The 21429-nt window shown below is 46.1% G+C and overlaps 1 protein-coding gene across 3 annotated transcripts in view; it reads left to right on the top strand.

Annotated features, from left to right (window-relative positions):
• Positions 1-917: 917 nt before the first annotated feature.
• The window catches only part of SLC25A43 (solute carrier family 25 member 43), a 37886-nt gene continuing 17374 nt past the window's right edge, over positions 918-21429 (top strand). For all 3 annotated transcript variants that reach the window (XR_010727855.1, XM_066249989.1, XM_066249988.1), the window contains exons 1-3: positions 918-1292; positions 8535-8776; positions 12693-12865. Coding sequence is in view for 2 of the 3 variants with exons in the window: in XM_066249989.1 (XP_066106086.1) it covers positions 1024-1292; positions 8535-8776; positions 12693-12865 (684 nt within the window). In the remaining variant the exon portion in view is untranslated. The remainder of the gene's footprint in view (positions 1293-8534; positions 8777-12692; positions 12866-21429) is intronic.

Below are 21429 nucleotides of genomic sequence, written 5' to 3'. Positions count from 1 at the left end.
CGCTAACCACCACACATCTACAGCCTCTCCAAATGCGGGCAATAAGTGAGGACACACCTACTAAAGGCGATTATGGGGCTCAAATGAGATAATGTATGTAAAACCCGATATTTGACAAGTGTCTGATAGGTAGCAGCGGTGTTTTACAGGTTTTTCCTTCTGTGCTGAGAAATCTACAAAGTTTTGTCTTGGGGTAGAAAAAAAAAGAGTTTGAAGGAAAAAGAACAGAAGCCAGGGGAGTGAGGTGAAATGTGGAGGAGAGTAGTGGGGTTGTGGGCGAGGAAGGAACTTTCATCTACTTCTCAAGGTTCTTTTGGCTGCTCTAATAATTAAAACGACAAAGACAGATTAACAAGAGAAAATAAGCAAAACTAATTACATAGATATGTATGGGAACCTAACACACGAGAGACCCCACACACAGGAGAGGTTCAGAGACAGAAAAGGAAAATGATGGAATATGGCATTCTGCGCTCCTGATGAGCTGAGCGCCTTGGGGCTCCAGTGGGGCGGGGAGGTCATTCTCCGACAGTAAGGAGAACAGGCCTTCAATTATTAGAAGTTTGCCCTGCCCTACAGATAAGTCAAAAAACTCATTTCTAATGATAACTCTTATAATGGGCAAGGGCCTTAATTTAAATTCTTTAAGGGAGAGGTAAACGTTTCTCAGGTGCCTGCAGCGTCTCTGTTCTTGCCTTTAAACTCAAAGTGATCTGCATCCCACAGAGGCCCGTCAGGATGACTGAACCGTTGCAGGGTAAACCAGAAGAGAGGCAGCCCCGAACACTTAAGAAGCAAGAAGTCTAGGCGGCTGGGCCTGGAGGGAACTTGGCGACTCGTCAACAGAAACTTACGAATTGTAAAGCAGAGGGCAAATCCGGGCGGCCTCCTCCGCCCCACCCAGCCCGAGGCCTCCGGGGCGGGGCCGGCTCGCCCGCCCCTCCGCCGAGAGCCCGGGAGCCCCAGGCCCGACACACGCGGAGTCCCGGTGTCCCCGGGCCCGGGCTCGGCCGGCGAGGCGCCATGGCGACGTGGCGGCGCGACGGCCGGCTCACGGGCAGCCAGCGGCTGCTGTGCGCGGGGCTGGCGGGGACGCTCAGCCTGAGCCTCACCGCGCCGCTGGAGCTCGCCACCGTGCTGGCCCAGGTCGGCGCGGGCCGGGGCCGCGGGCCGTGGGCCGCGGGGCTCGGCGTGTGGCGGGCTGAGGGGCCCCGGGCCCTGTGGAAGGGGAACGCGGTGGCCTGCCTGCGCCTCTTCCCCTCCAGCGCCGTGCAGCTCGCCGCCTACCGCAAGTACGGGCCGCGCGGGGGGCGGGGGCGGGCCGCGGGGCCCAACACTTTCCTGGTCGCGTGGGAGCTTCTGGGGCAATTTGGCCGAAAGGCGACACGTAGGGCCCCGAAGCGCCGTTTCACATTTGTCCCACGCTCTTGGGATTCCTGCCTCGAGAGGTGTGGTCTTGGGGCGGACGGTCCGGCCCAGAGAGGCTCACCGGCTTGGACGGGTGAGGAGGTGGAATGGGGCCAAACGAGATTTGGGGGACGGAGTGAATAGACCTCCAGAGAGATGGGCCTAGCCATTCCTGCCGTGCACCAACTTGGAAACCACCTTGGCTAGCCTCCGAGAGACCCCTTGGAAGGCGCGTGTATGCAGCTGTGGCTGTGGGGCCAAACTTCCAGAAGAAAGTATTTGATAGAGGCAAAGGGCTCAGTTGCCACAAAAAAAGGCCACAGAGTCATAAACACACACACACACACACAATGAAGCTTGCTTTAGGGTCCCACAGAGGTCACAGCTTCCCCACCTGGTGTCTACTGCTCACAGCAGGCTGCTGTTTACTGGCCACATTCATCTGTCAAAGTTATGGCTTACCTCAACAACCGCCTCTTAGAAAAGGATAATGCCAGGTTAGTCTTAAAGCTTCCTCAGAGCTCACAGATATTTGCTTTATTTGTTTATTTATTTTTTATTTTTTTAGTTGATTTGGGAAACAGAGAGGAGAGAGATGAGAAGCATCAACTCATACTTGCTTTACTTCAGATGTTCAATGATTGCTTGTCCTACATGCCTTGATGGGGGGGGGTACCTTCAAGCAGAGCTCAAGCCAGAAACCTCACCCCCCACCCCCACCCACACACTGAAGTTGGTGACCCCAGGTTTCAAACTGGGGACTTTAGCACCCCAGGTTGATGCTCTATCAACTGTGCCACCACCTGCCAGGCAAAGGTATTTGCATTTTAGCTGGAAACAAAGCTTACAATAATGAAATGGTAGTGATGGAATTTCAGAAAATGGAGATGTTTCTGTTTGGAAGGATGGTCCCTGTGTTCTTCATTGGGCAACACAGTGCCAGCTCTGAAGACTGGCCTTGGCTCTGCATTAGACAAACAGCCCACAGTCCTGACCACATTGTTCAGTTTTCCAAGCTAACAATCAAGGAAGTTTGCCTTTGACTCCGGGAGGCCAGAGCTGGAAGGCTCACCTGGCAGATGAGAAGCAAGATGGAATCAACTTTGTCACTGAGTCCTCCAGGCCAGGGCTCGTTGCACCTCCTCCTGGGAGTAGGGTTACCTTATGCGATCAGCAGGTTTTCTGTCAAGGTTCTCTTTCCTCCCAGCACCCCCTTGCCCTCAGCAGCTTCTGGCTTGAAGTCTATAAACAGCTCTCTGAGTTTGAATGACTCAGCTTCTCCCCACTTCACTGTCTCTCTTCTCCACAAAGCCATATGGAAGTCTGCCTTCGGACTGCATAGCTAGGAGAGGAAGGCAGAGAGAACTTCAAGGCTGCTTTCAGTGCTGTAGCTTTTCTGCTAACCATCGAGAGTGTATGTATGGACATTATTAGATTTTTTTGTAAATCTTTTTTAGATTTTATTTATTGATTTTTAGAGAGAGGAGAGAGAGAAAATGGGGGGAGAAGTGGGAAGCATCAACTAGTTGTAGTTGCTTCCTGTATGTGCCTTGACCAGGCAAGCCCACAGTTTCGAGCAGGCAACCTCAGCGTTCCAGGTTGAGGCTTTATCCACTGGGTCACCACAGGCCAGGCCAACATTATTGGGTTTTTAACAGCTTTATTGAGATATTGTTGACATACAGATTATATATATTTAAGGTGTACAACTTGATATTTTGATATACGTTGTGAAATGATTACCTCAATCAGTCTAATTAACCTATCACCTCTATATAGTTATTTCATGTGTATACATGCATGTGTACATCACTGAATTTTTTAAACTCCTGCCTCCTACCCTGTGAGGTGCAAAATATGCTCATTTTACAGATGCAGAATTAGACTCAGACTGGCCATCAATGACAGAGCTGAGTCCCACTGCCTGGCTTTCTGACTTCAAATCTCATACTCTATTACAGGGGTCTGGAACCTATGGATTGCGAGCCAGATGTGGCTCTTTTGATGGCTACATCTGGCTTGCAGACAAATCTTTAATAAAAATAATAATAACCTTAAAAATATAAAACATTCTCATGTATTACAATCCATTCATTTCCTACCGCTCATGTTCATGGTTGCGGGTGGCTGGAGCCAATCACAGCTGTCCTCCGGGACAACACCAAAATTTTATTGGATAATGCGTAACATACACAGGTCGTTGTATGGCTCTCACGGAATTACATTTTAAAATATGTGGTGTTCATGGCTCTCTCAGCCAAAAAGGTTCCTGACCACTACTCTATTACATCATGCTACCTTTCTCTCTGCCTTTATTTGACATTAAGTTAGCAAGTCTCCCTTAAGTACTTCCTATGTTCATGATGCAGGGGACACAGTAAGGATGAAAGGTACTTGGTCCCTGTGCCCCAGAGTTTACAAAGTAATAGAAAACTAAGATTACTGTGTCCACAGTGTGTGATTGCCATGCTTGAAGTGTGTTATAGAAATAAACATTTCTGATGAGGGATGGAGAGGAAGAGATATGAAAACTCCACAGAGGCGAAAATCCATCTGAGTTTGATCTTACGAGAATGAGTAGGAGTTTGCTGGTCAAAGATGCGGGGAAAGATAATGCAGGTATCGTCATGAGCAAACGCACGGGAGTGGGAAGGCCTGCAGCATGACCGGAGCATAAGGTGTGTCTCTGGCAGTAATGGGAAACACAGCCAGAAAAACAGGTTGGGATCAGATGTGGGAGGGCCAGGTGAAGGAGTTTGGACTTTAGTTGGTATGCAAGGGTAGCCATGGGAGATTTTTGAGGAGGAGAGTGTTGTGATTAAAGCAATTCAACAGGAATTAATTGTCACCTAGAGGCAGGGTAAGATGTGACTAGAGAGGAGGAAGACTGGATTGGGGGACAGGACCAATTCAGAACCTATTGCACTCATCCTTGTGACAGCTGAGGGCCCCTGAAATGGACTGGTGACAGTGGGAGTGGAGAAGATTTGATGCATGAGAGAGGAAGAAGAGATAGTTACTTGGGCTAGGTTTGCTAATAATTTTTTCCTGCAAGATTGTTTTCTTCCTGGAAACTAAAAGGAAGCATTTTGGGGAATGGCTAAGCCTAGATAGAAAGCAAAGTGGTTGATTAGTCATGGTGCTATCCTTCCTGCATAAAGATAATACCTCTGGTCCATCATTATACAGGTTCATCTCTACTCCTGACCACGAATTTGTGAAATAGTTAGCTGGAGGGGATGGTACAGCCTATGATCATGGGTTTCAGCAAAGCATAAACATCCCAAATGTTCAGAGAACGGAGTGCTTAAATAACTTGTCCACAAACACAGTTAAGGACAGATCTGGAGCTTGAAACCAGGTCTTCTCGTTCCACAGTCCAGGACTTTGCCCACCACTGTGATGCTGAAATGGCTGCTTATTTGAATTAATGATCAAAATAGTCCACTGAAGAGTCATTAGGAGCTGGGTGCTTGAAATAAATAGATAGAAGATAGATAGATAGATAGATGATAGATAGATAGGTAGGTAGATGGATGATAGATAAATAGATAGATAGATAGAGCCTAACGCAATGGACAACTTTCAAATATACTGCTCACAAAAATTAGGGGACATTTCAAAATTAATATGAAGCAATAAAATATCCCCTGATTTTTGTGAGCATCAAATAGTAGACCTTCACCCAACTTTACACCACAACTGCTTGTCTAACTGTATAAGCATTGGTTTGGGTACCTGCAGCTCTAAAATTGTTCATAATCAACACCAACTCCTTATTGTGTAGCCACTTCATGAGCTTGTGTTTGGTTGCTAACCTTTATTAGGTTGAAGTGTTGACAGTTCTAACTACATATATCCAGGGTGTGTGTTATATTCATGTTACCGAAAAGAAGAGGTTACTGCTGTTCACCAGCCTGTCCAGTCTCATTGGAAAAAACTACTGTGCATGTGTGTGGGAGTAGGGGAGGGGGCAGAAAGGGGAACAGCGGTGCCAATCAGACAAGAGCTTAAGCTGTGAGGACCAGGGTAACATCATCGATGGCCTGTTAGGGCTGCCTGCATTGACTCTGATTCTAAGGGAAAGGATTAGTGGTCATTGTCTCTGTCAGATGATCGGAATCCGAGAAGAAGGGACTTTCTGTGGTTCTTTTTAATTCTGTGTATTTGATAATAAGACCTGACTTTATAAGGCAGTCTGGTATACGATAGGGATCCTCTTCCTAGTTCTTCGGGTCATTCAGACCAAAAGCTTATTTCCTCTCCTGTTGCCCTTATATTTCTTTAGCAGGACTGTTGAACTCTCTTAAAATATATGCTGAGTGCTATCACAGTGTCTGGCACACCATAGATGTTCAGTAAATGAGCAACGAATGAATTAATGCCCTAGAAGTGCCCAAGTGGGACAGGGGATAAGGGTGAGGCAATGAGAACGAATGGTGTTTCTTTGGACATTTTAAAATCCATCTTCTTCAGGTTGGTTCAGCTTACTGCGGACTACTCCTCCAGTCGTTTTCATTTCCTCAATGCCCCCTCCCCCGTCTAAGGTTCCCCTCCAACATGACTGGCCAGAGAAGGGAGGGAAAACAAGGAAGTGTGCAGGCAGTGACACTGAGGCAAATGGCCCTTCGGTGATTGCCAGGCTTAGTTACCTGCACTTTAAAAGGTAGCTGGTTAACTCAGGTGACTGTTTTAGTTGGTGCAACTAAGGTACATTAACAAAACGAAGTCAAGATTTTCCTACAGCTTGAAAGAGATGTTTTTGTTTTTGTATCAAGGAGTGTTCACTTGAGAACAAGGAGCCGTACCCCTTAAGTAACTGCATCTGAATGCCCACTCCTCTTATTGAGGGCCCCGCTTTGCTGCCAGACTGAAGGAGCAGGAGAGGCGCATCTTCCCTGGAGGTTTCAAAGCCAAAGCACTTAGGGATGTTCTGATTTTTTTAAAGAGACAATACTTTTATTTTCGCCTAGCTCTGTTCATTTTCCTTTTATTCAAACCCTTACTATTCCTCTCCGTCTCTCCCTCCCCACTCTCGGGCAGAAAAATTTTTTTTCATGGTTTCCAAGTCCTATTTGATTTCATCTTGATCAGCAAGCTGGGTCAAATTCCTTTGCTTCCTTATCTGGGATCGTGTGTCATGTAAAAGTCCCCTTAGAACAACTTCTGCTGAGGTAGGCTCTCGTGCCTAGGGATGTGCTGCTTCCAGAAAGAGGGCTTGTAACAGAATGGCTTTTGATTTTGCATTTTCCACCCAAGGCCATTTTTTACTACAGAGAAACAAAAAGTAACCTAGCAACCACCTATCATCCAGAGTTGACAGCATGATAGTTGGTATGAAAGGTACTCCGAATATTTATTTTAATACAAGAAATAAAGTAGTATAGCTCAAGCGGCAGTCATCTTCATTCTCCTTCACAGTCCATCCCCTCTCCCACCTTCCCGGAGGTCTACTTTATACTTTTTATATGGATCTATATCTAGTCATGAATAATATATAAGGTACATTTCTGTGGCTGTGTTTCTTAATTTAAATAGATCATTGTCATAGACTGTAAGTCTCTCTGCAAAGTTGCTTTTTCAACTTTATGATTTGCTTATCCTATTATATAGTTCTAAGCTCATTCATTTAAACTATATAGTGTCCATTGTATAGCTATCCTACAATTTATCCATTCCCCTACCAATGGTCATTTAGGTGGTTTGACCTTTTCACACTTACAAACAATGCTGTGTGTGTCTTCATATGTACATGTGCAAGAATTTCTCTACACCTGATGAGGTGGTGGCGCAGCAGATAGAGCCTCCTCCTGGGATGCTGAGGACCCAGGTTCGAAACCCCTAGGTCGTCAGCTTGAGCACAGAGTTGCAGGCTTGAGTTTGGGATCATAGATATGACCCTATGGTCACTGGCTTGAGCCCAAAGGTCTCTGGCTTGAAGCCCAAGGTTGCTGATTCCAAGGTCGCTGGCTTGAGCGAGGGGTTACTCTCTCTGCTGGAACCCCCACCCCCTGTCAAGGCACATATGAGAAAGCAATCAATGAACAACTAAAGTGCTACAACTAAGTTGATGCTTCTCATTGCTCTCCCTTCCTGTCTGTCCATCCCTGTCTGTCTCTCCCTAAAAAAAATTATCTTCAATATGTACCTAGAAATGGAATTGCTAGGGTGAGTAGGCATGGTTTCAATTTTACCAGATACTACAAAGTGTCCATACCAATTTTTACTTCTACAAGCAGTTGGTTAGAGGTCCTGTTTCCACTAATCCTCACCATCACTCGATATTACCAGAGTTTTTTAATCCTTGACATTTTGCTAGGTGAGAAATGGTATCTTGTCATTGTTTTTATTTGTCGTTTTCCTGATAACTAGTGGGGTGGCACATCTTCTCTTATAATTAAGCCAATATATTTTTAAAACTTAATGACTGGGGATGCTCCAAGTCATCATTTCAAGCAATTTAACTTCTTTTAAGTTTCAACAGAAGCAAAGGAGCACATTACAGTTTTGGTATGTACAAAATACTTCGATGACATTACACACTACAGGCAAGCCAGAGTTGCCAGTTATGCAGATAAAAGGAAGAAATGCTCAGGTGAAGTGGGGAGGACTTAGGGTAGCTATAAATAAGAAGATTGGGCATCCCCTACTTCTAGTTAACTAGACTTATATAAATATAGTAGTGTTGACTGTGGTATTCATTAGTATGGTAGTGTTCACTGTAAGGCACTTCCAAATGCTGGAAGATATTGTAAGTAGTATAGAGCAGTGGTCCCCAACCTTTTTTGGGCCACGGACCGGTTTAATATCAGAAAATATTTTCACGGACCAGCCTTTAGGGTGGGACAGATAAATGTATCACGTGACCGAGACAAGCGTCAAGAGTGAGTCTTAGACGATGTAACAGAGGGAATCTGGTCATTTTTTAAAAATAAAACATCGCTCAGACTTAAATATAAATAAAACGGAAATAATGTAAGTTATTTATTCTTTCTCTGAGGACCAGTACCAAATGGCCCACGGACCGGTACCAGTCCGCGGCCCGGGGGTTGAGGACCACTGGTGTAGAGCACTCAAGCACAATCTGTAGCTGATTCCCTTGGGCTTTCCCCCCTGTTTTCTGCCAGGTTTGTCATACTCTTCATGGATGACCTGGGCCGTATTTCCCAGTGGAGTGCCATCATGGCTGGAAGTCTCGCAGGCATGGTTTCCACCATTGTGACATATCCTACGGACCTCATCAAAACGCGCTTGATTGTGCAGAATATGCTGCAACCATCGTATAGAGGAATCTTCCATGCTTTTTCTACCGTTTATCAACAGGAAGGATTCTTGGCCCTTTATCGGGGGGTTTCCCTTACAGTTTTAGGTAAGGCGGAAATTTTCACCTTCTCCAAGGAAAGGCTGAATTAATTCTTAGACATATGCAAATGTATTATATATCTGAGTAACCAGTTAAATCTGTTTCGTTGAGCTCAAGGTCATATGGATTTAGTGCATATAGAGCCACTTAGCTTTATTCTATTCCATAACCATACACCCCAGTCCTGACTTTGGCCTCTCACATCCCAGAGAGGGGTGGAGGTGGCTCTGCACAAACTGACTGGACGACATCCCCCCACACTCCCCATCTGACTGCGGGAGGGAGTCTCGGTGTGCATACATGCACGTGTGAGCACAGCCAGGGTAGCAGTTACAGCTTCTGTGGTCTTTGGAGCCTGTGCCAGGACTATACACATGCAGGTCGCCCGGGACCATCAGTGGCCAGTCCAGTAGACTTTTGCCCTTTATCTGATGTCTGTTACAACACTTGATGAAATTGATCACCCCCTCTTCTAGAAACTTGGCTTCTAGGACCCCACTGTCTCCTGGATGTCTCTCTCACTTGCCTGGCAGCTCTTGTCTGACTCATCTGGAAGACTCACAGCCCCCTACATACTGCTGTTCATCCAGCTCCTTCCTTAATGTACCTTTCACCCTCTGTGGCCTCCCTAGGTGGTGTCATCTAAGCTTGTGGCTCGGACCATCATTCTACTCTAACGGCCCCCAATAGCATCTCTATGTTAACGTGCATTGGTGCTTCCTCTGTGCCAGTGTGCTAAATGCTTTGCATGCAGTTTCTCATTTAAGTCTCATTTTACAGTTGAGGAAATAGATACTTTGAGAAGCTAAGTGACGTGCCCATGGTCACATGGATAGAAAATGGAAGAACCTAGCAATATAACCCCAGAGTCCTCTCTCTTCTGACTGCTACCAATTCCCAGTGGCAGTACTGCTATTAGACACCGTCACCTGATGCTCCCTCGGCACATCCAACTCAAGACTAAACCTGATGTCCCTGTTAGTCTCACACCTGCTCTCTTCCTGTATTCCCTAATGAATGAGATGCCTTTGTTTCTCACAGTGGCCTGAGCCAGAAGAAACCTAGACTCATTTCAACTCTTCCTCTCATTCCACTCTCGCTTTAGTCGCCAAGTGTTGTCATGTTGACCTCTTTGAACTTTCAAGTCTATCCCCCTTCTCCATTCACATCTCCTCTGTCTTAGGTCACATTCTCATTACAGTCTTTCCCACAGACACATAAGAGGCTCCTCCGACCTGCTCGCAGCCTTGGTTCTCTTCCACCCCAGTGTGCCCTATGCACAGCGGCCAGGGGGTGGTGAGCTCTCCAAATGCAAGATGATCCTTTCACCACCCTCACTCCCTTGCCCGCCTCAGAAGCCTTCGCTGCCTCCTGAGCTACAGAGAAAAGCCCCAATCCTTTATAGCCTTCCAGATCCTTCACAACAGCCTTCCTACCTCCTCTCCTGTTACCCCTGTACCTGTACTGATGCTCCAGCCATACAGAAATACTTGTATTTACTGGAAATACTACTTCCTTTGTACATGCTAGTCCCTCTGCCTGGACTGCCTGCCCACTCTATGTCTGATGAACTCCTACTCATTCCTCAGGACCTAGCTGAGGAGTTCTCTCTTCTGTGAAGGCTTTCTGATTCCCCTGGACAAAATTAACCCCTCTGATCTCTGTGTACCTAAAGTACTTTGTATAGCGCCCCCTGCCCTGCCCTCATGGCACCTACAGCTATGTCACCACTAGAGGGTGAGCTTCTCCAGGAGTTAGCCTTCTCTTTGTATTCCTGCCCCTTTGTATTCTATGACCTAGGTCCCAGCACATAGCATACGCTCCACAAGTGTTTTCTGAATGAAAGTAAATGGGAAATCAGTACATTCTTTTTAATGTGTTTGGAATATATTTATAAATATTATTCTAAAGACAAGCAACTCCACTGTGTTATCAGTATATTATTTTTAATGTGTTTGGAATATATTTTTAAATATTATTCTAAAGACAAGCAACTCCACTGTGTTATCAGTACAATATTTTTAATGTGTTTGGAATATATTTATAAATATTATTCTAAAGACAAGCAACTCCACTGTGTTATCAGTACATTATTTTTAATGTGTTTGGAATATATTTATAAATATTATTCTAAAGACAAGCAATTCCACTGTGTTATCCCTTCTTTTTAAATCTCTTTTTTGAGGGAGAAATTTAGTTCCTCAGTAGAATTAAGAGGGTTTCCAAAGTTTCTGGAAGTTTGTGAAAGTGCCACCTACTGTACTCCTCGCTTACCATATTTTCTTTTTCTTTTTCTTTTTCTTTTTTCTCTTCTTTTTTTGGACAGAGACAGGGAGAGAGTCAGAGAGAGGGACAGACAGGAAGGGAGAGAGATAAGAAGCATCGATTCTTCATTGCGGCACTTTAGTTTTTTTTTTTTTTTGTATTTTTCCGAAGCTGGAAACAGGGAGGCAGTCAGACAGACTCCCGCATGCGCCTGACCGGGATCCACCCGGCACGCCCACCAGGGGGCGATGCTCTGCCCATCTTGGGGTGTTGCTCTGCCGCAATCAGAGCCATTCTAGCGCCTGAGGCAGAGGCCACAGAGCCATCCTCAGCGCCCAGGCAAACTTTGCTCCAGTGGAGCCTTGGCTGCGGGAGGGGAAGAGAGAGACAGAGAGGAAGGAGAGGGGATGGGTGGAGAAGCAGATGGGCGCCTCTCCTGTGTGCCCTGGCCGGGAATCGAACCCGGGACTCCTGCATGCCAGGCCGACACTCTACCACTGAGCCAACCGGCCAGGGCCACTTTAGTTATTATTGATTGCTTTCTCATATGTGCCTTGACCAGGGGCTACAGTAGACCAAGTAACTCCTTGCTCGAGCCAGCGACCTTGGATTCAAGCTGGTGAGCTTTGCTCAAGCCAGATAAGCCCATACTCAAGCTGGTGACCTCGGGGTCTCGAACCTGGGTCCTCCGCGTCCCAGTCTGACGTTCTATCCACTGCGCCACCGCCTGGTCAGGCACCATATTTTCCTAGTAAGACGAGGATGCCATACAGAGCAGGGTGCTCACTGAACCCTGATATGGCTACATGATTTCCAAGGGCAAGGTCAAGTAACCTCCCTCACCACTACAGCCTCACAGTTTTCACAGAATGTTTTCTTCTCAGCTAGAGACCAAAAGTTGATTAAGAGCAGCTTACTAACTGTTTTTCATGAGAGTGCTTTTCTTCCAACATCTGATTTCTTACAATTTCAAACACCCATAAAAGTTAAAAAAAGAATTGGAAACACCCATATGCCCACCATCTGGATGTTACAGTTAATGTTTTGCTTTCTCGCATACCTGTCCATCTCTTTTTCCCTCTAGCCATTCATCGGTGCATCTTCTATGTTTTTTGATGATTTCCGTATAAGTTGCAAACATCAATACACTTCACCCCTCAACCCTTCAGCATATATATCATGAACTAGATTAGAGTTCAATATTTGTTTATGATCCTTTTTAAAGAAAAATTTACATGCAGTAAAGTGCGCAAACCTTTCACCAACCATTTAATACATTTTTTCCACGTGATGCATTTTGACAAATAACATGACCACTATCAAAATAGAGCACGTTGTCATCACCCAAGAAAGTCCCTTCCTGCTTCTTCGGTTGGAGTGATTTTAAAAATTTATTGATTGATTTTAGAGAGAGAGGAAGGGAGAGAAAGAGAGAAACATCGATTTGTTCCTGAGTGTGCCCTGATCGGGAATCAAACCTGCAGCCATCGCGTATCAGTACGATGCTCTCACCAGCCGAGCTTTCTGGCTAGGGCAGGTTGGAGTGATTTTAACAGAGAGGTGCTGTTTACTTGTCCTGTATTCCCCACAGGCATTTATGCTCTCACGCCAATGTCTCCCTAGACCTCAGCAGCCTCTTCCTGGCTTTGTTCTGCAGGTGCGTTCCCTTTCTCTGCGGGCTCCCTTCTAGTTTACATGAACCTGGAGAAAATATGGAATGGACCTCGAGATCGCTTCTCTCTCCTCCAGAACTTTGCCAATATCTGCCTGGCAGCTGCAGTGACCCAGACCCTCTCCTTTCCCTTTGACACAGTGAAGAGGAAGATGCAGGTGAGGAGTGAGGTTGGAGGGGACAGTGCCTTGAAGAGTGGATGGGAGGGTAATAACAGCAGAGAACATCGACCCTGAGCCATGCCAGGTTTCCAAGGAGACCGTGACTGCTCACACAAATTCTATGCCAACCCCCACTCCAGGGCATTTCTGCTGCTAATCTCAGGGCTGCTGGCTCCAGCCCAAGCTGCCGGTTCTTTCCCGTACTCCGCTTTTATATGGCTGTTATTACTGCTCCAGATGAAGCCTCCTGTCCGTTCCTCTCTTCCTCTCTGCTGTCCCTGCCTGTGACATCAGTGCAGCCTCCTAGCTCCCTCTCCCCGCCGCCTATGCAGTGAGGACAGGGCACTCCAGCTTTCATGGCCACTCCTTACCTCAGTGAGACCCACTGGGAAGAACCAAACTAAGCCAGAAGCTATTTGATAACCAAGCTCAAGTACTCCCTGACTCCCTTGCTAAGGAAGTAACTTCATTTGAAATGGGTCAGTGTCTTAGTGAGATTGGCCCTGCGTTTTCCTAATTGTTACCAGGGATACTCACATTTTCTCTATGACTACAGAGGTCCAAAGTGAGGACTGTGATTGGCTTAGCCTCGAATCAGCCGATTCTGATTAAAAGGAAATCAATAGACTAAGTAATGTTGGGGGTTACAAGCAGGTCTGCACAGTGAGGGTGGGCTCCGAATCGAAAACTCTGAGGCTTCACATCTGCCTTTAACCCTACTTGCTCTCTGCTGGCCTCCCTAAAACTCCAGTCTACAGGCTTGCCTGCCTCTTCTGGGCAAAGTTTGATTTATGCAATTGTATATACTTCTGAGAGCTGCTTGGATATTCATTTGGGGTCAGTTGAGCCAGTTTTAAATGACCAGTCCCAGCTGAGTTTGTTTTCCCACGTGTGTATAACTCATCCCTCCACAGCCTCTGTGGCCCCGAGCTTCCCTTCTGAGGCTTTATCGGCCGGGCTGGACCCCTTCGACCTTAGCACTAAAAAGTCTGAAGGCATGCATCTCCACCTATAGAGAAAAGCTGCCTTCAGAATAATACACGTCCTAATGACACCAGTGATGTTGCTCCTGTCCGTCAAACCTTTCATTCATCGGGGTTGCGTTCCTTTCCTGTCCTTTGTCGAAACAAGTAATTGTCACATTATCGTAATAGTAATGTAGATGCAAGTTTAGAGCCTGCTCAGTGCAAGCTTATTTGTAAAACTTTATTCTTAATTTTAAAAGGAATGCACATACGCTTAAAAAAGGTTAAAATGGTCAGTTTTATGTTATCTATGTTTTGCACAGATTGTAGAAAAGTATGAAAAAGAAAAAACTAGCCTGACCAGGCGGTGCTTCAGTGGATAGAGCATCGGACTGGGATGAGGAGGACCCAGGTTCAAGACCCCGAGGTCGCCAGCTTGAGTGCAGGCTCATCTGGTTTGAGCAAAGCTCACCAGCTTGGACCCAAGGTCGCTGGCTTGAGCAAGGGGTCACTTGGTCTGCTGAAGGCTCACGGTCAAGGCACATATGAGAAAGCAATCAGTGAGCAACTAAGGTGTCGCAATGAAAAACTGATGATTGATGCTTCTCATCTCTCCCCGTTCCTGTCTGTCTGTCCCTCTCTCTGTCTGTCTGTCCCTGTCACTCACTCACACACACACACACACACACACAGAAAAAACTTAATACTTATAAGCTCAACACCTATGCACTGTAATGAGTAATAATTTCCCTTCTATGTGTATTTGTATGTGTGTGCATGTGTGTGTGTGCATAAGTATATATAATGCATGTATGTGGAAGGGCGTTTACAAAATTGTGTTCCTACTATACAGAAATATTAGCATCCTTTTCCACTTATTATGTAATCGATATTGCCCCAGACTATCAACTATTGTGAACATTCTTTTCAATTATCACATAATATCTGCCTCACAAGGTGGTGGCGCAGTGGGTAGAGCATCAACCTGGGACGCTGGGGACCCAGGTTCAAAACCCTGAGGTCACAGGCTTGAGTGCGGGCTCATCGACTTGAGCATAGGGTCTCCAGCTTCAGGGTAAGACTCCACGGTCTCTGGCTTGAGCCCCTCAGAGCCCCCGCAGTCAAGGCACGTATGAGAGGCAATCAATGAACAACTAAAGTGCCACAACTACAAGTTGATGGTTCTTGTCTCTTCTCCCTTCCTGTCTCTCTCACTAAAAATAAATAAATAAATAAAGTATCACACAATATTCCGCTCTATGGATGTGCCATACTATTTTTAAAACAACAAAGATTTATTCTCAAAGTTCTAGAAGCTGAAAGTTTATTATCCAGGTGTTGGTAGGGTCATGCCCCTTTTGAATGCCCTTTGAAAGGGAGGCTCTTTCCTGTCCCTTCCAGTTTCTGGTAGCCTAACAGCTCCTTCGTTTGTGACAGCCTGACATCAGTCTCTGCCTCCATTATGCATAAGTAACAATTATTTGTTGATTTTGACAAGCAAGCCCAGGGTTTTGAACCGGCAACCTCAACATTTCAGGTTGACATTCACCTACTGCACCACCACAGGCCAGCAACTATTTTTAGGTTTTTGAATATTTAGACTGTTTCTGATTCTTCAGGATGATAACATTGCAGTGAAAACCCTTGTATATTTTTCCATTTGTGATGAAGGTATATTCCTAGAAATAGACTCACAGGTCACAAGTTAAAAATAATTCTAAGGTTCTTAATGAAGTTTGCGCCCTAGAAAGGTGGTAAGTTTACACTTGCACCAGCAGTGAATAAGAATGGTTCATCTCAACTCTCAGCAACAGTCAGTGACGAGTCTGTAGAGGCTATACGGGATAGCTACCTAAGGAGCCCTAAAAAATCTGTGCGTGAGCCCACATCAAACTGCACTGAATAGGTATGAAACTGGGAGGGTTTTCCTTTTATTTGGTGCAGATTTCACATTTCTATCGTCTTTTGTTGCTTTCCTTTGACCAGTCGAAAGTGCACCATGACTTTACGGACACACTGTATATATTTCTTATTTAAATCACAGTATCACAAAGGTTTTTAAAAAATTCAGTGACATTTAAATGTGGGAATGAGGTTTCAGTCTTACCCATAAACTTTTAGCTTTCCTTTCTCTGCCTGAGAGCTAAGAACAAGGACCTCTTCTGGAGGAATCTAGTCACCACTACATTCTACTCTAGAAGATTTATATACATACAACAATATACTATAAAACAGGGTAAGATGTGCTCGAAGTAGGTATTTGGGGGGGGGGGGAAATTATTAATATTCTTCCTTATATAGAAACCTAGATGGTGCCTCCACAGAGCTTCAACAAGAAGCTTCAACATCAATGCAAAGCTGTAATGATTGTTAAAAAATAAAAACCCAAAGAGACAATTGTTCTGTCTTCAAAAACTATGATCAGGCCTGGCCAGATAGCTCCATTGGTTAGATCACCGGCCTGAAGCACAGAGGTGCACGGCACATGCAGGAACAGATCAATGTCTCTCTCTCTCTCTCTCTCTCTCTCTCTCTCTCTCTCTTCCCCCCCTTCCTCTCTGGCTAAAATCAATAAATTTTTTTTTAAAGTATGATCAGCCCTGGCCAGTTGGCTCAGTGGTAGAGCATCGGCCTGGCGTGCAGAAGTCCCAGGTTTGATTCCCGGCCAGGGCACACAAGAGAGGCGCCCATTTGCTTCTCCACCCCTCCCCCTCTCCTTCCTCTCTGTCTCTCTCTTCCCCTCCCACAGCCGAGGCTCCATTGGAGCAAAGATGGCCCGGGCGCTCGCTGGGGATGGCTCCTTGGCCTCTGCCCCAGGCACTGGAGTGGCTCTGGTCGCGACAGAGCGACGCCCCGGAGGGGCAGAGCATCGCCCCCTGGTGGGCAGAGCGTTGCCCCCTGGTGGGCGTGCCGGGTGGATCTCGGTCGGGCACATGCGGGAGTCTGTCTGACTATCTCTCCCCGTTTCCAGCTTCAGAAAAATACAAAAAAAAAAAAAGTATGATCAGCATCCAGTTACGAATAATATCATACATGTCATCCAAAGATATAGGAAATTAATTCTTAGGATTTCAGTCAAAGTTTTATTTAACAGGGGTTAGTAAACATAATAATACCTTGTCCTCTCTACTTTTTTTTTTTGTCCTCTCTACTTTTTAAAAAAGTTAATCCTCAAGACAGAACCAGTCTACTTTTAGATATAAACATGCATTGCTTTCTCTGGCCATTAGATGTCGCTGCAGTAAATGGCCGTATCTGAGCACTATCTAAGGTTATTAAAACCGTGGAGCTAGTGAGCTCTGTCCAGTTAACTACCTCCTAATCCCTGCTCCAAATACATCTTCAGTTTGGAGGATAAACAACAGTCGAACTCTAAATTCTGCTGTAGTTGTTTTTCTTGCAAAGCACACAATCCAAATTCTCCAAGAAGAGAGAGCGTTGATAACAGCCCCCCCCAGCAGGGGAGTAGGCCAAGTTTGCCAGCAGAATTTGTAAGGAGGGAGCTTGAGCTAAGCACACTGACTGATAACCCTTGCATTTCATTGACTTTCCTTGTTGTGCTGCCTGTCAGGAAGCAAATCCGTGTCAGGTGTCTATTAGATAACCTGCTGGACAAAGAATTTTGTCAGCCTCCACACTGACTGGCCACTTTGTTTGAATGTCTCCTTCTCCTAATATGTTTTTATACACACACACCCCCGTGCGCGCGCACACACACGCACATTGCCTGTTTAATGCCGCTTAATGCTACATCAGGTTGGAATTCCCTTGATTAATGACAATAATCAGAAGTCTTGTTTAACCAGCTGAGCCTTTCCTTCATTGTGCTTACATTCATTTTATTCCTCTTTCTTTTTCTTGCCCTGGCTGCTGGCTGGCATGCTCACGAACAGAGAGGTAAATGAACTGTGCATGGCCTGTGCACGTGCATGTTTTGATGGCATGGTTCCTGGTGGGAAGGGGGTGGGCCAGCCCTCTGTACAAATAGAACGTGGCGCCCCCTCCCTGGTGCACTTTCCCGAACCCTAAGAGCACCCTGTCGGAAATCTTCAGAGCTGCACTTCAGTGCATTTTAGTTCAGGCTTTTCCAGGTATGGCCTGACCTTTCCCATCTTCGTATCTCCCATACCCAGTCCAGAGTCGGGGCCTGTCATGGTTGGCAACACTTACTGGATTGAGAAAGTAGAAAGAGTAAAATATTGATGGAGATGAATTTATCTGACTAATCTGTGGGCTCCTAGTAAGAACCTGGAATTCCAGAGCAAATGGTTCCCTGGACAGGCACACGGGAGGGTAGAGAGAGACAGGCTTCCCTGAAGATCTAGGCAGCAGCTAAGAACATGGAACCTCCTGAGGGGATCAGGAGGAGGGCTCCAGGCACAAGCTTGATGCCCAGCTCCGCCTGCCACCCTCCCCTGCTGCCCATATTACGTGTCTCCATTTCATCGAATATAAAACTGAGTGTCAGCCTGTTACTTTACACCCTAGCGGACTTTGACCCCATCAGGCTCACAAGGCAAGCAGATTGAGCCAGGTCAGCATTTGAACTGAAAGCACAGAAGATGAGGGACAAAGGTAGTCTCCGAGTGGCACAGTTGACCGAGCAGAATACACACGGTACCTGTGCGAAGGGAGGCCCTGACCTGTTCAAACAGAGATGCTGAACCTGACCAAGATGTTGAACACCTCAGGCTGCCTTGGGCCAGCTGAACACTGTTGCTTCCCCAGTCGCTCCTGGAGTGCCCCTCCCCCACACATGGTGTCTTCTGCTCAAATCCACATCTTCATCCCTGGTCCCACATTGCTGGCACTACCATTTGTCTATCACCTCTCCTCTCCGCTGAGGCCAGTTAGTTCTTCATTCCCAACCTCCCACACTGGTCTTTCTTTGTCTTTTTTTTTTCCTTCCCTTTCCAAGTGAGAAGAGGGGAAATAGAGAGACAGACTCCCACATGCACCCCCACCGGGACCTACCCGACAACCTGTCTGGGGCTAGGCTCACAACCCAGTTGTTTTTAGTGCCTGAGGCACCTGAGGCTGAGGCTCCACTGAGCCATCCTCAGTGCTGCCAACTGATGCACTTGAACCACTTGAGCCATGACTGCAGAGGGAGAAGAGAGAGAGAAAGAGAGGGGAGGGGGCAGGTTGGAGGGAGAAGCAGATGGTCGCTTCTCCTGTGTGCCCTGACCGGACATCCATACGCCAGGCCGACACTGTACCACTGAGCCAACCGCCCAGGGCCTCGTCTTTTTGTCACTGTCCCTGCCCTAATCTGGGACCTTTACAGCTCATACCTAGGCTATTGCTGTAATCTGCTAATTGGCCTCCAGGATTAATTCTAAAAATGATCCTGGAGTACGAATGTACCAGGCACCGTGCTAAGTGCTTTATGCTTGTTACCTTATTTCATCCTTACAACAGTCCTATAAGGTGGGTACTGTTCCTATCAAGCCCATTTTACAGATGAGAAAACAAAGCACGGAGAGGCTCTGTGGCCTGCCTGAGTTTACATACCCAGAAGCCAAAATTTAAAACCAGATCCTTGTCTCCAGGGGCAACAGTCATTTCAGTCCCTCCGGCTCAGCTCATAGCTTCTTCCTGACTAACTTTAAGATCTGCGTGTGTTTTGTCCTTTTTTGCCCCTGGAGAATGAAGGTTGAGCCCCTTGGCCTGGCATGCTGCCCTTAACAATTTGCCACTCTCGTTGCCCAGCAGTCCTCTATATCAGGAGGTGCAAAATCAAACAATATCAGAAATTTGGAAATAATGTGAAAAAGAGAAAATAGGGAAACACAGATAACAGGAATTTGCCCCGTGAAGAATAAGCTTGCAAATGCCTCTGAGCCATCAAGGCACTTGGCTTTGAAAAGCATTTTGGAGAGCTCACTGCACTGTGTTCACAAAATGTGATTAGCATCTAAAATGTGAATAGCAGGAAAAAAGAAAGGCGGCCAGTGGAGGCTGTTGGCAAGCTCCCCTGCCATTTAGAATTGTGGGCCCAGGTTTGCAAGAGAACCTAAAATCCAGATTTTTATGTAAAATCTCCCCATTTTTCAATGTTGGCAAATAAAATTAGGTAAATACTGCCTGGGCTAAACAAAGCACTCTTTTTTGTAACCTCTCTTCTATTCAAGTCTCCAATTCAATCAAAATTATCTTAGTCCGCCTCCCCCAACCCCCTAAAGAATCAGTGTATAGCCCGGCCTCTGATGGCGCAGTAGGTAAAGCCTCGACCTGCAGTGCCGAGGTCAGCGGTTCAAACCCCTGGGTTTACACAGTCAGGGCACATACGGCAAGCAGTGAACAAGTAAAATGAAGCAACTATGAGTTGATACTTCTCACTCCCCCCTCCTCTCTCTGGAAAATCAATAAATAAAATATTTTTGTAAAAAAAAAAAAAGAATAAGTTTATATTTCACATATCAGGTACCTTTGCCTAGAGCATCTCTCTGCATCTGCTTAAAAGCTCTCCACTGAGGTTTACCTCAGGGTGTCTGTCTCTTCTAACCTAAAATAGCACGTATCTGTTGCTTTGGTTTGACAAATGAATGGCTTTTCCCACCCTCAAAAGAACTACCCTGTCCTGGTGGGTGAGGGCAGGTGTTTCTTTGTAGAGCCACAACGGTGATATTCCAGACCACTGTGGAGAGGACGGTGGGGCAGGAAAAGCCAGTTAACTAACAATGTGCTCTAGCAATAATTGAAGATGCTGTGTTTCCACTGTCAGCGCACTCCACCCCCCAAGGCACTGTTATTTTGTGGGAGTTTTGTGGGTGAATAACCTCTTTTAATGATGCTTTTAGCCTGTGTGTGTCCTCTGACCCAGCCCATTGAACTTTCAAAGCATTTCTTTACATGCCTGCACTGCTCCCATCTCTACAGCATTGTTCTGTCTCTCCACCCCATCAAAGTCTTCTCTCCTCCTCCTGCGCAGGCAGTCTCCTCACAAATGCAGATAGTACACTCTCACTATAGCTCTCATAGGCCCATGCAACATGCTTCCTTGTGTTATTATCTTCTGTGTCTTTATTTCCTCTAGACTACGAGCTCTTTGCTTTGGGGACATAGGTCTTACACTTTGTGTATCCCCATAGCACATAGCCTTCTGTGGCAAGCACTTGATACTTGTTTAAAAATGAATGAGGTTCACAGCCGGCTTATGGAATCTGTGAGTACAGAATCGAACCTTATCTGCTGGTCGTTGAGATCCAAGTCTGTGCGCTTGCCCCGACCCATCCGGGAGGTAAGAACAGCCTGTTCTCAGGAAACCTCTGCTTGTTCCCTGCCTGTAATCCTCGCTGTGATAATGCACTGTCTTCTCTCTCCTGCCTTAGCAGTCAATTCTGTTTATCTCAGGCCAAGTAGCTGGTAACATCTCCGGATAGGCAAATACGCTGCAAGGACGAAGTAAAACAGTCGTGACACCATTTGGATGTATACCCCGTCTTCAATGGAACCTCCCGCCACTTTGCCTAGAAGTGCTTGACAAATCACAGCATTACAGAGTTCAGTAAATGTGACCTGTTAGAAGTGAATGCGTCTAAATCTGTGCTCTCCTTTGCTGGGGTGCTTTTGTAATGGGAAGGATAGAGGCCA

The sequence above is a fragment of the Saccopteryx bilineata genome, chromosome X (assembly GCF_036850765.1).
Source record: "Saccopteryx bilineata isolate mSacBil1 chromosome X, mSacBil1_pri_phased_curated, whole genome shotgun sequence".
Taxonomy (NCBI): Eukaryota; Metazoa; Chordata; class Mammalia; order Chiroptera; family Emballonuridae; genus Saccopteryx; species Saccopteryx bilineata.
Note: the sequence above shows the minus strand (reverse complement) of the source record. Positions and strands in the feature narration are given on the sequence as shown.